Source organism: Chlorocebus sabaeus, chromosome 22 (assembly GCF_047675955.1).
Source record: "Chlorocebus sabaeus isolate Y175 chromosome 22, mChlSab1.0.hap1, whole genome shotgun sequence".
Classification (NCBI taxonomy): Eukaryota; Metazoa; Chordata; class Mammalia; order Primates; family Cercopithecidae; genus Chlorocebus; species Chlorocebus sabaeus.
Genome location: NC_132925.1, coordinates 46,178,456 through 46,194,360, shown reverse-complemented (window position 1 = coordinate 46,194,360; position 15,905 = coordinate 46,178,456). Strand labels below are relative to the sequence as shown.

At 45.7% G+C, this 15,905-nt stretch overlaps 1 protein-coding gene across 4 annotated transcripts in view; it reads right to left on the bottom strand.

Moving 5' to 3' along the window:
- Positions 1-15,905, bottom strand: part of CHCHD6 (coiled-coil-helix-coiled-coil-helix domain containing 6) — a 238,825-nt gene that overhangs the window by 209,755 nt on the left and 13,165 nt on the right. For all 4 annotated transcript variants that reach the window (XR_012090552.1, XM_038003458.2, XM_007985492.3 and 1 more), the window contains exons 2-3: positions 5,928-6,036; positions 2,326-2,395 (exon numbers count right to left, since the gene is read on the bottom strand). Coding sequence is in view for 3 of the 4 variants with exons in the window: in XM_038003458.2 (XP_037859386.2) it covers positions 2,326-2,395; positions 5,928-6,036 (179 nt within the window). In the remaining variant the exon portion in view is untranslated. The remainder of the gene's footprint in view (positions 1-2,325; positions 2,396-5,927; positions 6,037-15,905) is intronic.

Here is a 15,905-nt window from a genome sequence, read left to right as displayed (position 1 = left end):
GAAACGCTGAAACCAGCCAGCGGCTGGCCAGGAAGGGAGAGAGTGCTGTAAAACCACACGCCCCATCATTCCACACCTGAGCTCAGGCATCAATGACAGCTCCCCAGATAAGGGGAGACAATGACACTGAGCCAGGACAACACAGCTCAGGAACAGGAGGAGACCTGGCCAAGTAGGCAGCCCCATGCCCAGTGAGAGTCTCAGGGAGGGGCTCAATCCACGGATTGCCTCCACTTGAGAGCTTGAAGATTGGAGATGGTAGTAGTCCTCTGTTTTGAACATTTCACTCTTCATTCTGAATATGTTCCTACCCTTTGACCTATTTCTGGGCATTCTGCCTAGTAAAATAATCCTATAGAGAAGAAAAAAGTTATTAGTGCTGAGATGCTCTTAACAGTATTATTTATTACAGTGAAAAAAATGCAAGCAACCTAAATGTCCCAAAATCAAGGTCAAGCTAAAGTAAATATGGTGTGATCATATAATGATCTATGACATCACCACTAGAAAATATAGTCTTTCATTTGTCTGTAGGTGGAATCTAAAAACTGAGAACCAATAAATGCTTTTAGCAATAAAACTGCTTATAAAGCAGGTGAAACTAATGACAAATCATTATAATATGAAGTGAAAATAGCAAGATATGAAATTATCTATGACTTTCAAAAAATAACCCTAAACAGGGGGTAGGGGGTTCCGGGTGGAGAAGAACATGAAATACTCCAAAATATTAATAGCGGTTGTCTTGAGATGATGAGTCTATGGATGATTTTTTCACTTGATAAATTTTTAAATCTTTCATTAGCATGTATTACTTTACCATTTTGAAAGTTTAAAAGTACCAAAAAAGTGGGGTTCAGGTTAGTAGTTGGCTTTTTTCTTTTTTTTTTTTTTTTTTCCGGTTTTGGGTCTCATAATGTGGCCCAGGCTGGAGTGTAGTGGTGCAATCATAACTCACTGTAAACGCCAACTTCTGGGCTCAAGCAATCTTCCCACCTCAGCCTGTTGAGCAGCTGGGACTACAGACATGTGTTACCCCCAGTTAACGTTTTTAATTTTTTTGTAAAGACAGGATCTCACTATGTTGCTCAGGCTGGGCTCAAACTCCTGACTTCAAGCAATCATCCTGCTTTAGCCTCCTAAATTCGCTGGGATATAAGATTGAGCCACCACACCTGGCCAGGTCAGTTATTCTTGCTGAGACCTATTAGGGAGAGTGAATCTTAGAATGTGGGTCTTAACCCATGACTATGCAACAGACCCAACATGGCTGAACTACTAGAAAGCAAACGCCCAACCATGGCTGACACTGGGCCCCCTAAGCTGACCCACTGGGTCCTCTGACCATACTGAGGGCAATTTCCTCAAGGAGGCTGAAGAGGCCAATCGGTAACAACTACTGTGAGGGTCCACTAAGAACTCTGTAGGACAGGTGCTGTGCTCACGTGCATGATATACAGTAACATATTTAACCAAGACAGGAGCCCAGTTAAAGAAGTACTCTTCTTAGATGTAGTGATTTTTCAAGTTCACATAACTAGCAAGTTGCAGGATCAAGATGCCACCCTGTGCTCCACTGGGGCCTCTGTGCCTTAACCACTTTGCTAAAACTTCTCTGGCAACAGGCCCCATGTCAGAGGCGTGGCCAGGTCTTGGGGTTGTGGCCTGTGCTGACAAAATCACCAACATCCTGGAGCCAGTTCATCTGGACAACCACAGCTAGCACTGGGAGGGCTCCACTTCCTCATCTCTCTGAAAACATGCCTGCATGTGCACACACATGCAGAAGTTCCAGCCACTCAACTGTTTAGTTCTAGTTTTTTTAAATGATTCTTTTTTTTTTTTTTTCTTTTTTCAGAGACAGGGTCACCCAGGCTGGAGTTCAGTGGTGCAATCATAGCTCCCTGCAGCCTCAGCTTCCTGGACTCAAGTGATTCTTCCACCTCAGCCTCCCGAATAACTAGGACTACACAGGCACACACCACAACACCCAGCTAGTTTTTTTATCTTTTAGAAACAGGGGCTTGCTATGTTGCCCAAGCTGGTCTCAAACTCCTGGCCTCAAGCAATCCTCCTGCCTTGGCCTCTCAAACTGCTGGGCATGAGGAACATTAATGATCAATTCCCCTATGCCCCTTTTGGTGTTTCTACATCTTTAAACTAGAACCAGTGACACCTATATCATAGGGTTGTCCTTCAATGCAACTGAGATTAATTATGTGAGACAAACCCTCCAGGGCTTCAGGCAAGGAGAGGGGTATCCAGTGAGGAAAGAGGCTTTTAGGCAGAGCGCAGTGCCGGGAGCAAGCAGGCTCTCGGGCTCACCTCTTGACATCCTCCTTTGCCCCTGAGATCTGCTGGCCACCATTGCTCCCCGACCTGGGCAGTGTGGATTCTGCAAAGGAAAGAGAAGAAAAGGCCTGTCAGTGGCACCCCAGGGTCCATGAAGGCACGGAGGTCACCCAGAGAGGAAGGACGCCCATGAATGAATGTGCCCCTGGGAAGGCAGTGCCACAGATGAGCCCTCACAAAGGAGTGTTCGCAGGGGCATTCAAGGAACACCCTTGATTCAAGCTGTCTGGAAAGCCAGATGATCCAAGCCACCTCTTATCCCGAAGGGGTCTCTGCACCAGGATGCCCACAACACTGGGTGCAGTGTTCCAAACCCATCCCAACTCTCCGACAATTATTTGGAATCCAGGTCATCTCCTAAGCACAGGCCAGGAGTGGCTGCACGAAGTCATTGCTTTGCTTCATGAGGACAACCTCCCAGGTAGAGGTTTTGGCATAGGGAAGGGAAGGGGTGGGGCTCTTTAAATCTTGTTTCCCTTAGTACCCACCTGAGTCTGCATAATCCCTCGTGTCGCAAATGCCACATATTAAACCCAGTTCTACTTAACCCCTATCGCCCCTAGTATTATTGGGTTCTTTCTGTTGTTGTAGTAGGTCCCTTTTGATCATCACAGATTTGGGGATTTCTGAGCAAATCTAATTCACTCTCCCCAACACTTGCTGATACTGAAGGTTTTGTTACTACGCCATCCCCAGCCTTCACCCTTCCAAAGCTCTCTGTCAGCCAAAGCTCACCACCTTTCTTGGCCTTCTCCGATGTCCCACACCTCCCTCCACCACAGGGTTCTATGCACCAGCAGCCAGAACCACACAGAACATAACGTAAGAACCAGGCTGTGGGAGGTGCTCAATAAAGGTGTGCGACTCCAACTCCAGACCCATCAGGGACACCTCAGGGGGCACTTCTGAAAGCATCAGCTGTGACTCACACTTTCAAACCACCTCTCATGGGAGGAGAGCACCTCCCATGCTCCTCAGCAACACACCAGGTTCTCAACTGAGCTGAATGCAGGAGGCTGCTGTGGGGTTTCATCTCCACACCAGTGCTCCCCACGCTTATTTATTTGCCTGAAGAGTTTTACTGAGGTTTAATGCCTGGCATTTTTGCTTTTTATATAATTTTCCATTTTTTAACTACAAAAATAACAGGCCTGCCGATGTAGAGCATGTGGCACTCATCCTCACTGCCCCTTCTGTGTGCCCCTGCCCGATCCCCGCTCCCTGGGAGTGCACAGTGTTGAATATGCGTTTCTTCCAGTATTAGTGACGTGGAGATCTTGTCATGAGCATGGCCACCTGTGCACATTTCCTACTGAGCTGCCTTTCTTAAAGATCTTTAAGAACTCGCTACATATTAAGATTACTATGACTCTGTCCAATGTTATATTTTCTCTAATTTATCCATTCCTGTCACTTCTTTTCTAAACTGTCTAATTTCTTATATTCACATTTCCTATTTTTTTAATTTAAGGTTTCTTCATTTAATATGATGTGCAGAAAATCTATCTTTTATTGTACTTTTATGGCTTCAAGCCATACATTTCAATCTTTTATTTCCTCTGACATTTTTGGGGGGTATGGTATGAGAAGAATTTTAACTTCTTTTTCTAACTTCGTTCCATCACTAAAATAAAGCAAAAACTGGTTTTTAAAGTACAAAATATCTTAAAATTAGTTAACTTCAAGATAGTCATTTATGCTGACTCTTCAACATTCAGAAACAAAACTCACATCTATCATTTAAACAGCAAAGTATTTTGTTATAACTAACTCCAAGTGACAAAGAACCACTATTCTTGCTTTCTAAACTGCCAAAACTTACCAAACTGAAGCAAATGCTTATTTCTTCTAAAGCTGAAACTGATGTGTAGTATTATATATTATGGCAATTTTCACTTTTATCATCACTTTCTCCCTCTTTCGAGTTAATCCAGTTTGTTAAAGTGCATTGGGTCAAGTTAGACCCCTCTCAAGCCCTTTTCACCAGTTAGAGCCAGCGTGGGGAGTAAGTGAGCCCTACTGGCAAAGGAGAAGGGCTTCTTGGGGGGTTTTCAGGAATCTTACACATCCCCTTCAGTGGTAGATATTCAGAAAGATCTTGGGGTGGGTCCAAATCCAGGTGCTCGCTGGCTCCCAGGCAGACAGCACAGGGGTGGAGGTGTCGGGACACCTGGCAGGCATCCCCTTGAAGATGAAGCCAGAGTTCTCTGGCCACCATGAGAGGTCTCCATGGCCTGGCTCCTGAGTGCCACTCCAACATCTCCCCCTCCCTTGTACCTTGTATTCCAGAGACAGCAATGCTTCTAGGCCCCTGAGCAGGCTGGGCTGCACCCTGCCTCCGGACCTCTGCTCCTGCTGTCTGCCCACCCGCAGTGCCCACCCACCACCATTCCTCCTGCCTTTCACAGTCCCTTCTCAACCGGGACAGATTCCAGTGTTGCATCACAACACGACATCTGGGCTGACATCTGGCTGACATCAGGGCTGACATCTGGCTCCATAACCAGAGCCAGGTGTGCCATGAGAGAGGGTCCCTGCCCACCTATCACTGTGTCCTGGCACAGGGCACGGGACCTGGTTCTGGGTGGCCTTCAGTAAACACTAAGTGGGCAGGATACAGCTCTCATCTTCTAAACTCTTACAACCCAACAGGGAAGATGAGTAGAAAAGGCAACTGTAACGCGAGACCAGGCCCGAGACGAACAATCTAGTGCGTGGTTCTCCATGTAAACAGTCGGTCCTTCCGTGGTGGCATGGTGCCTCCAGCCAATCTTTTTTTTTTTAATCGAGTTACTGAGTCTGGTAGACAGACCCAAGTTCTCGAAAACAAGTATGTTTTGAGCAGTTGCTCCAAGGACTTTATTTTGTAATATTTTAACATTTGTATGCCTTACAAATTTTTTTCTTAAAATTTTATTTCCTCGTGTTTGCTACAAGTTGTTAATTGGGGAAAGCACAAATTTCTTCATTTGCAACAGGTACAATAGAGTAGGGAACAAATCAGCTTTCAGCCTGGCTTGAGCACCAGCTTCACAGTGGGCCAGGAAGAGGAACTCCCAGGACCTAGGACCCCTCCTAGAAGCCCAGGGCGAACCATTCCAAGGGCCAGGACAGGAGCTCTCGACCTGAGGCTCAGGTGAGGGCTGCTGTGGCAGGCGCCTAAGTCACTGACGGAATTCTCCCACATTTGGTCCCATTCACGTGAATCCACAACGTTTTTGATTTGGGAGTTAGGCTAGAGTGGCTGAAGCTGTGTCATGGCTATGCTGCCTCTGAGGGCCCTTAAAGGCAACTTCTTTCCTGAGCTGTCAACTCAGGTCCTTCTGCCTCAATTCCCACATGGAGAAAGTGACACAGAGGGAAGGTGGTCTGGCCCGAATCCTGGCAGTTCTGACGACAGCGCCTGTCACTCCCAGAAAGCCATGCTCTTCCGGAAAGCCCTTACCAGACAGAGCTGCTTAACGTCATCCTGAAGCCAACCTGAGCTCTGCGTGCCGTCGGGTGGGCTTGGGTGAGCACCCATCACTCGTTTCAGTGTCTCTCCACACTCCACAGAACTGTCACAACCCCCATACCTTTGTGAGGGGCTCTCAAGTTGCCATCTTGAAGGCCCAAGGTAGAAGGTGCAGGAGCAGGGGGTGGAGAGCTGGGCTCCTTCATGCGGTTCACCACGTTTTCAGACAGCTAAGGAAGCAGAAAGGAGGGACAAGAAAAAGTTATGTCACAGAAGTGTCTGGAAGCAAAGCCTCCTCTTTATTCAGGTCCCAGAATTAACTGAATGCGCTGCTTCCTCAAGACCAACTCCAACAAAGCAATTCTACTAAAACTCCTCTCATGGTGGCCCAGTGCCTACCAGGTCCACACCGAGCCCATCCGGACTCCCAAGCCTACCAATGTATGCCCCCTGCTGGCTTTGCAGCTTCACCCCACCACTCCCCTCCACACACCCAGTCCTCAGGGGAACCTGATGTATCACTTTTCTCACCTCCTCTGAATTCAGGCATGCTCTTCCCTCTGAACCACCTCCAGCCCGCCACCCCCCTCTCTGGGACATCTCCACCTGTCCAAATCATACCCCTTCTTTGGAGGTAACTCAATGTCCCCTTCTCCAGGGAAGGCTGCCCCTCAACAGCATCCAAATGAAGCACAGGTATCTCTGTCCATCGCATTTCTCTTTATTCCACTTTGCAGATAACACATTATTATTTTTTTTTTTTTTTTTACAAGTTGAAGGTTTGTGGCAAGTCTACATCAGGCAAGTCTACTGGTGCTGTCTTTCCAACAGCATGTACTTTGTGTCTCTGTGTCATGTTTTGATAATTCTCACGATACTTGAAGCTTTTTCATTGTTACTGTATTTGTTATGGTGATCTGTGATCAGTGAAGTTTCGTGTTACTCTTGCAATTGTTTTGGGACACTGAGAACATTGTCCATGTAAGATGGCGAACTTAACCAATAAATGCTGTTGTGTTCTGACTGCTCCAGTGACCAGCCATTCCCCCACCCCCATCTCTCTCCCTCTCCTTGGGCCTCCCTATCCCCTGAGACACAACAAAATTAGGCCAATTAATAATCCTGCAATGGCCTCTAAATGTTCAAATGAAAGGAAGAGTCACATGTCTCTCACTTTAAATCAAAAGCTACAAATGATTAAGCTTAGTGAGGAAGATATGTCAAAAGCTAAGACAGGCCGAGAGCTAGGCCTGTTGCACCTAACAGTTAGCCAAGTTGTGAATGCAAAGGAAAAGTTGTTGAAAGAACTTACATGTGCTACTCCTGTGAACACATGAATGGTAAGAAAGTGAAACGGACTCACTGCTGATATGGAGAAAGTTTTAGTGGTCTAGATAGAAGATCAAACCAGCCACAGTACTCCCTTAAGCAAAAGCCTAATTGAGTCTAAGGCTCTATCTCTTTTCAATTCAGTCAAGACAGAGAGGTGAGGAAGGTGCAGAAGAAAAGATTGAAGTGAGCTGAGGTTGGTTCACAAGACTTAAGTAAAGACAGCATCTCCATAACATAAAAGTGCAAGGTGAAGCAGCAAGTGCTAACGGAGAAGCTGCAGCAAGTTATGCAGAAGATCTAGGTAAGATCACTGATGAAGCTGGCGATACTAAACAGAACAGTCTTTTACTGGGAAAAGATGCCATCTAAGACTTTCATAGCTAGAGAGGAAAAATCAATGCCTGGCTTCAAACCTTCAAAGGACAGGCTGACTCCCTTGTTAGGGGCTAATGCAGCTGGTGACTTTAAATAGAAGCCAACGCTCATTTAGCATTCTGAAAACTCCAGGGCCTTTAAGAATAACACTCAACCTACTCTGCCAGTGCTCTAGAAATGGAACAACAGAGTCTAGATGACAGAACATCTGTTTACAACATGCTTTACTGAATACTTTAAGCCCACTGTTGAGACCTACTGCTCAGGAAAAAAGAATCCATTCAAAATATTACTGCTCATTGACAATGCACCTCGTCACCCAAAAGCTGACGGAGATGTACAAGATGAATGTTGTTTTCATGCCTCCTAACACAGCATCCATTCTGCAGTCCATGAATCAAGGAGTAATTATGACTTTCAAGTCTTATTATTTAAGAAATTCATTTCATAAGCTTAGAGCTGCCATAGATAGTGACTCCTCTGATGGACCTGGGAAAAGTAAATTGAGAACTCTGAGGGAAGTACTCACCATTCTGATGCCATTAAGAACATTCATGATTCATGTGAAGAGGTCAAAAAATCAATATTAATAGGAGTTTAAAAGAAGTAGATTCCAACCCTCATGGATGACTCTGAGGGGTTCAAGACTTCAATGGAGAAGTCACTGAAGATGTTGTGGAAACAGCAAGAAAAGTAGAATTAGAAGTGGAGCCTGAGGATGTGACTGAATTGCTGCAATCTCATGATCAAATTTGAACAGATGAGGAGTTGCTTCTTATGGATGAGGAAAGAAAGTGGTTTCTTGAGATGGAATCTGTTCCTGGTGGAAGATGCTGCGAACACTGTTGAAATGACAACAAAGGATTTAGAATAGGATCACAAACTTAGTTGATAGAGTTGAGCAGCAGGGTTTTAGACAACTGACTCTGATTTTGAAAGGAGTTCCACTGTGGGTTAAATGCTATCAAACAGCATTGTATGCTACAGAGAAATCTTTTGTGAGAGGAAGAGCTGATCGACATGGCAAACTCATTGTTGTCTTATTGTGTAAAACCTCCACAGCCAACCCCACCTTCGGCAACCACCATACAGATCAGTCAGCAGCCATCAACACGGAGGCAAGACCCCCCACCAGCAAAAAGATTATGACTCGCTAAAGGCTCAGATGATCATTAGCACATTTTGCCAATAAAATATTTCTAATTAAGGTTTATATACTTTTTAGGCATAATGTTAGTCTACACTTCAGACTACAGTATAGTGTAAACGCAACTCTTACATACACTAGGAAACCAAAAAGTTCATAATTTGCTTTATTTTGACGTCCGCTGTACTGTGGTATCTGAAGCCATGCCTGCACCACCTCTGAGGTGTGCCAGTATCACCTCTTCCCTTCCTCTGAGCCCCCCGACAACACACATGTGCTTCTCAGAGAAGTACTTACACCTCCCACCTGCCTCTCCCACCTGCCTATCCTGATGGTTTTTAAATACCTTGAGGGCTAAGCCTGCATCTCATTCATCTCTGTACACCTCCAGGGCCACACATACAGTAGATAATCAAAATACTGCTTGACTAATTTCACCTCAGTTCCCCTAATGAAGACTGGGTAACCAAAACTCTCATTCATTTTAGAGGATGTGAAATAGGCCTAAGGGTGTCATAAAACAGTTTACTGAAATGAAACAGCAAGCTGGGGATCAATCCAGGATAAAAATCCTTAAGCAATCACTTTAGTAAATATTTATTAAGTGCCTAATATGTGCAAGGCATCATAAAGCACAGCTGAGGGAAAGACATTAAAAATTACTGTAAGACAAAAGACATGATCAGCAACTCCACTTCCAGAATATCTCATTGAGAAAAGTACTCCCCCTGTACACAGAGGCATGTGGAAGGACACTCACTGTGACACTGGAGGAAATAGGGAAAAAAGAAAAGGAAACCACATAAACATCCAACGACAGAGAACTGATTGAGGAAATCCTGGCGTATACACCCTATGGAATTTTATGGACCCATTAAGAAAGAAAAAGGTCGAATACATATACACCATCATGGAAGACACATGAGATACACTGCTGATTGTTTAAAAAGTCATAGACTTTTTTGTACATCTCAATTTTGTAAAAAATAATGCAGACATACAAATATAAATTTTGCTGAATTTGAATATATGCGTATCCACATACCCACAAGTGTGAATTGCACTTGGATTTCACATGCATGCACATAAGACACATATACAGGTCTGCTCTGAGGAGAAATCTACAAAACTGCTTAGCAAAGTACTCAGAGGATGAGGTCCTGTAAGTGGGGACAGGAGAAGCTGGGGCAGGATTTTCACTTTTGGTACTTCTGTGTCTTAATTTTTTACCATGAACATTTCCTTAGTAACAAAAGATTGTAATAATAATAATAATAATAGAGTCCCTGTAGTATTTAAGATATATACAAATCAAATAGCTAGTTAATGACATATGACAAGAGAAGATCAAACGTATCAATGGAAGGGAATAAGAGGTCCATAAAGAAACCTTTATCTCTATGGTCAATTGATTTCAACAAGGGTGCCAAGACAGTTCAGTGGGGAAAGAGCAGTCACTTCAACCAATGATGCTGGGACAATTGGATATCCCTTGCAAAATAATATAGTTGCACACCTACCTTACACCATATACAAAAATTAATACAAAACAGATACGAGACCTAAATGTTAAGAGCTAAAACTATAAAACTCTTATTAGAAAACAGAGGCTATGGGAGGCGGAGCTTGCAGTGAGCTGAGATCCGGCCACTGCACTCCAGCCTCGGCGACAGAGCAAGACTCCGTCTCAAAAAAAAAAAAAAAGAAAGAAACTAGAGGGCTAAATCATTATGACCTTTGCTTTGGCAATCCATTCTTAGAGGTGACACCAAAAGCATGAGCAATGAAATAAATAAATAAATAATTGGACTTCTTCAAAATTTTAAAGTTTTGAGTACCAAATGACACCATAGGGCAACTGAAAAGACAACCCACACAATGGGAGAAAATATTTACAAATCATATACCTGATAAGGAACTTTTATCTAAACTATATAAACACCTCCCAGAATTGAATAATAAAATGAAAAATAATCCTATTTAAAAATGGGCAAAGGATCTACATAGAAATTTTTCCAAAGAAGATATACAAATGGTCAATAAGCACATGAAAAGATGCTCAACATCATTAGTCTCTAGAGAAACACGGGTTTAAACCACAATAAGGCACCACATCACACCCACGAGGATGGCTATAATTAAAAGATCAACTTGTAAGGGTCAGCCATAGTGGCTCACGTCTGTAATCCTAGCATTGTGGAGGGCCGAGGCAAGAGGATCACTTGAGACCAGGAGTTTGAGACCAGCCTGGGCAACACAGTGAGGCCCTTTCTCTAAAAAAATTTTTTTTTTTAAAATTAGCTAGGTGTGGTGCCATGTGCCTGCAGTCGTAGCTTCTTGGGAGGCTGAGGCAAAAGGATCGCTTGAGCCTAGGAAGTCATGGTTACAGCAAGCTATGACTGCACCACTGCACTCCAGCCTGGACGACAGGTGAGGCTTTGTCTCTAAATAAACAAATTTTTAAAGTCAAATTATAATAAGTATTTGCGAGGATGTGGAGAGTTACCACTTGATATTACAATTCCACTCCTCACTATATACCAAAGACAAATGAAAACATGTATTCACATCAGCACTCTCTGTAACAGCCAAAAAACAGAAAGGACCCGAATGTTCATCAACCAATGAATGGATAAGTAAAATGAAGTATATCTATACAATAGAGTATTATTCAGCCATAAAAGGGAATGAACTACTGACACATTACAACATGGAGGAACCTTGAAAGCAATCAGACCCAAAAGGCCACACTGTGCGGCGTATTATAGGATACGTCCACAACAGGCAAATCTCTACACACAAAAGTAGACTCGTGATTGCCTTGGGCTTGGGGAAATGCAGGGACAGGGGTGGGGGCTGATAGCTACAGGGTAAGTAGGATTTGGTGGGGAGGGTGGGAGGTGGGCATGATGAAAATGTTCTAAAAATGATTGTGGCAATGATCACACATACCTGTGAATATACTAAAAACTATGAAATCACATGCTTTAAATGGGTGAATTGTACAGCACGTGAATCACATCTCAATAGAGCTGTTACAAATAAAAAGTGAGAGAACATCAAAATCAAAGAGAAGCAGCCCAGACAGGAAGTCACTGAGAACAGCACAAGGGCCAGAACATTCCAGTGGCCAGAAGCAGCCAAGAGAGGGATGGGTTCCCTAGGGCAGGAGCTGACTTAGACACAGGAGAAGTGGTGGTGTCTGCGGAAGACAAAAGCCTTACAGCCTAGGGCAGGGCACTGGGGAAGAGGCACAGACAGGAAGAGACTGTGGGCCTGGCGCCATAGGTTCACTTTGGAAGGCGTGGGGTGGAAGGACTTGGATGAAGCCGGCACAGAAAGAAGTTTGGAAGTCAGGTAGAGGGAGAGGTCCAACTATCCCGAGGAAATGCTGAAAGTTTGTGAGCAAGGAAACATTATGGCCTGCATGGGAGGTGGGATGAAAAGCTCGTCTGGTGGCTGCCCTGACTGCGGGGAATGAACGAGAGCACAGAGTTGAAGCAAAGGAGCTTTGAGCTCAAGTTCATGGAATAACTTGCGTGAGAATAACAAAAAAGGGCAGGAAATTAAGAAAATTATTCTAAGAAGCCAGCAGATCAGTTTGATTGTAGGTAAATACAAAAACCCCACATTGTACGGCCAGGCACAGTGGCTCACGCCTGTAATCCCAGCACTTTGAGAGGCCAAGGGGGGCGGATCACGAGGTCGGGAGATTGAGACCTTTCCTGGCTAACACAGTGAAACCTGTCTCTACTAAAAATACAAAAAATTAGCCAGGCATGGTGGCGGGCACCTGTAGTCCCAGCTACACGGGAGGCTGAGGCAGGGGAATGGTATGAACCTGGGAGGCGGAGCTTGCAGTGAGCTGAGCTCCCACCACTGAACTCCAGCCCGGGTGACAGTGTGAGGCTCTGTCCCCCCGCAAAAAAAAAAAAAAAAGAAAAAGAAAAGAAAAAAAATTCCCCCTTTGTAAAAGGGAGAAACCTTCCCTTCCCAAGTTTGCTCATTTGTTCCTTTTTTGCAGCTGTAGCAACTAAGACCCTGAATGAGTCAGTGTATAGGAGAATGAGGAGAAACATCTAAAGCCCCAAGTTCCCAGTAAGCACTCAGCCACATGCTGAGGGTAGAAACAGGACACCAGGCTGGGTGCAAGGTGACAGCAGTAGCAACGTGGAACATCCTTCCCTGTAGGTGGGGACACGGAGCCAGCACTCAAGAAGGAACACTTCAGGGAACTTCCTGAAGCCAGCACTTCAAGGAACACAGGCTGAATGAAAAGATCTGGGCATCCGAATGGTGGCTGAAACTGGCTAAGAGCTCATTTTTAAATTTTCAGGAAACATGTGCTGGTTGACTTCATGACATCAGTCTGAAATTGGCCACGGTGGTATATCCACCATAGAAACTGGCCAATGCTACAAACCAGGCCCTTTGAGGGAGGTGAAGGGCAGAGCCAGTTAGAAATTTACCAGCACACGACCAGACAGCACCCCCCATCTCAGAGTGGACCCTGTGGAATGCACCAGGTGCCTGAGGGACTGAAAACCCCTGCTGGGTGTCCTGAGGGAGGTCAGCACTGAGGAATGAACCTCAGGGATCCTGGGATCTATGCAGGTGAGGATGAGGCAACCATGACATGTGTGATCTACATGACAATGGCAGTCACAGCTGACGATGTCCTAATCCACGCCACGGAAAAGGGCTGCGTGACCGGGAAGACCAGGCCCTGCCATGCAAAAGACTCTTGGCTGGGCGTAGTGGCTCACGCCTCTAATCCCAGCACTTTGGGAGGCCGAGGCAGGTGGATCACATGAGGTCAGGAGTTCAAGACCAGCCTGGTCAACATGGTGAAACCCACATCTCTACTAAAAATACAAAAATTAGCCAGGCATGGTGGTGGGCGCCTATAATCCCAGCTACTCAGAAGGCTGAGGCAGGAGAATCATTTGACCCCGGAAGGTGGAGGTTGCAGTAAGCTGAGATCACGCCATTGTACTCCAGTCTGAGCAATAACAGTGAAACTCTGTCTCAAAAAACAATAATAATAATAAGACTCTGATAGTGCAGCCCAGGCAAGGAGCAGAGGAAGCACCCTGTCCACAGGCAAACAGACAAGGGCACCACAGCCATGCCCACTCTCCCTCTTTATGAGGCACTTACTGTGATGGCAATGCACTAGAAGCAGTGAGCAAGAGCACTGAAAGGGAGTGACACAGCCCCTGAGTTTCTGGAGCTCACATTCGGATGGCAGGTGAGAGACGATACACAGTAAATACACTGTTTCCCATGTCCTCCCTCACCTAAGCCAGGACACCAGCAACTGTAAACCTTACCATTATTTTACACGTCCTGATGAAAGACAAAAACTCTAGTGGAACTAACATTCCTCCTATCATACACAACATCCACGCTTCAGAAATGCTTAAACACATGCTGACGAACCAACAAGGTGCACTAGTGATTGGTGCTATCTATGAAAGAAGAAACGGCTATCATAAAGTGATGGCAGCGTGCAGGGCAGGGGCGCAGGGAAGCCGCACGCACCGGGGAAGGCTACTTAGCCATGACATTCCTGTTAAGACACCCGCCCAGGGATGAGGTGCTCAACCACACGTACCTCCTGAAACCTAGTTCTAGCAGAGGGGAGAAGTGCAGTCTCTGAGAAGGACTGAATCTGGCATGTCCAAGGGCCCCACAGAAGGCCAGCAGGCCAGAGGACAGTGAATGAAAAGAAGGGACCAGACGATCAGGCCAGAGGGGTAGGCAAAGGCCAGACCGTATGACCCCTAGTCGACCAGGGTAAGGCATTCACATCTGATCCAAGGGCATGAGGCAGACATGGCAGGGGTTCTGCGCAGGTCAGCGGGGGGCTCAGATTTGCCAGGTGCAACCCCAGGGGGCGGGAATGGAACCACACGGCTCGGTTTGTAAGAGGTTAATGAAAACATTGGCAAGATTCTTGTTGGCATTGAGAGATTTGTAATTTTTTTTATGTTGCCACAAAATACAGCAAGTAATATTTTTAATCAACAAATATACATACACACACAGCAGTCATGTGAGAATAAACACCATCTGGGCAGTGCTCCCCGCACCAACAGAACCAGAGGGGAGGCCTCCGGAGCCAGATGGGACTGGGTGCTTGGTGCCACAGCCCACTGGTCACAGTGCCATCAGAGCTGGCCGGGAGGTCCTGTGTAGTCAGTGGACAGAGGGCTAACATAGAGCAGTGCAGGGGAGGAGGAGCTCTGCCCACCCTCCAGCTGCATGTTGCTGCCCCAGTTCATTAGCTTCTCTGACCTTCACTGTCCCCATCTAGGAAATGGAGCCTCCCTCAAGGCTGGCCTGGCTGTGGCACAGCTCAGGAACTCAGTGCTTTGCAGTCAGACCAGTCCAGGTTTGAATCCCAGCTAAGCTGCGTACCAGCTGTGTGACCTTGGCCAGGGAACTTCTTAGCTCAAAGTCAGTTTCCTCATCTGTTAGATGGAAAGCATTAATGGTACAGACTTTACGGTGATTTCCAGGATTAAATGAAGCAATCTACAGAAAGCAGTTGGTACAATGCAAACGATATTAGCTATTAAGTGAAAACTGCAGAGTGCTACACAAATATTAATTATAATCCATACCAGGCACATATTGGGTACATAAAAATATATGAGTTGAGCAATAATAACAACAGTTAGCATTTGCCACAGACCATCAGCACTGTTCTAAGTGCTCTCCGTGTAACTTTGCAACCTTGAGTAAGTCTCTTCTCAGCTTGTCCATATTGTACACAAAATTAAATTCCACAGATTCTTTTTAAAGCGCCCTCCAGCTCTGACATCCTGTGGCTCAAACCTGAACCTGCCTTCACCCTGGAGTAACAAGGGGACACCAAGGAGAGGGGCCTCTTCCCTGCCACTACCCTGGCACACTTGGATGGCACCTCCACAAGTCTCTGATGACAAAGTAGAGTCCAGGAAGAGACTCTCTCTCCTCCCCTCTCCAGCCCACAGTCCTTGCCCTACAAGTTCCGTGATGGAGGGTGGGAAGGCGTGCAGACTGGGGAAGGCCCACAGACAGTCTGAGTCAGATGCAAGGCCAGGCCAGGGAGAGGCCCAAGACTCAATCTAAGCCCCCGCAACCCCCAGCCACACACACACACCCACCCACCCCTCAGCACTTCCACCTTAACAAATGCATTTGGAACCCAGATTCCACTTCCTTCCAAGGAAGAAACCAAAATTTGACCCTAACCAA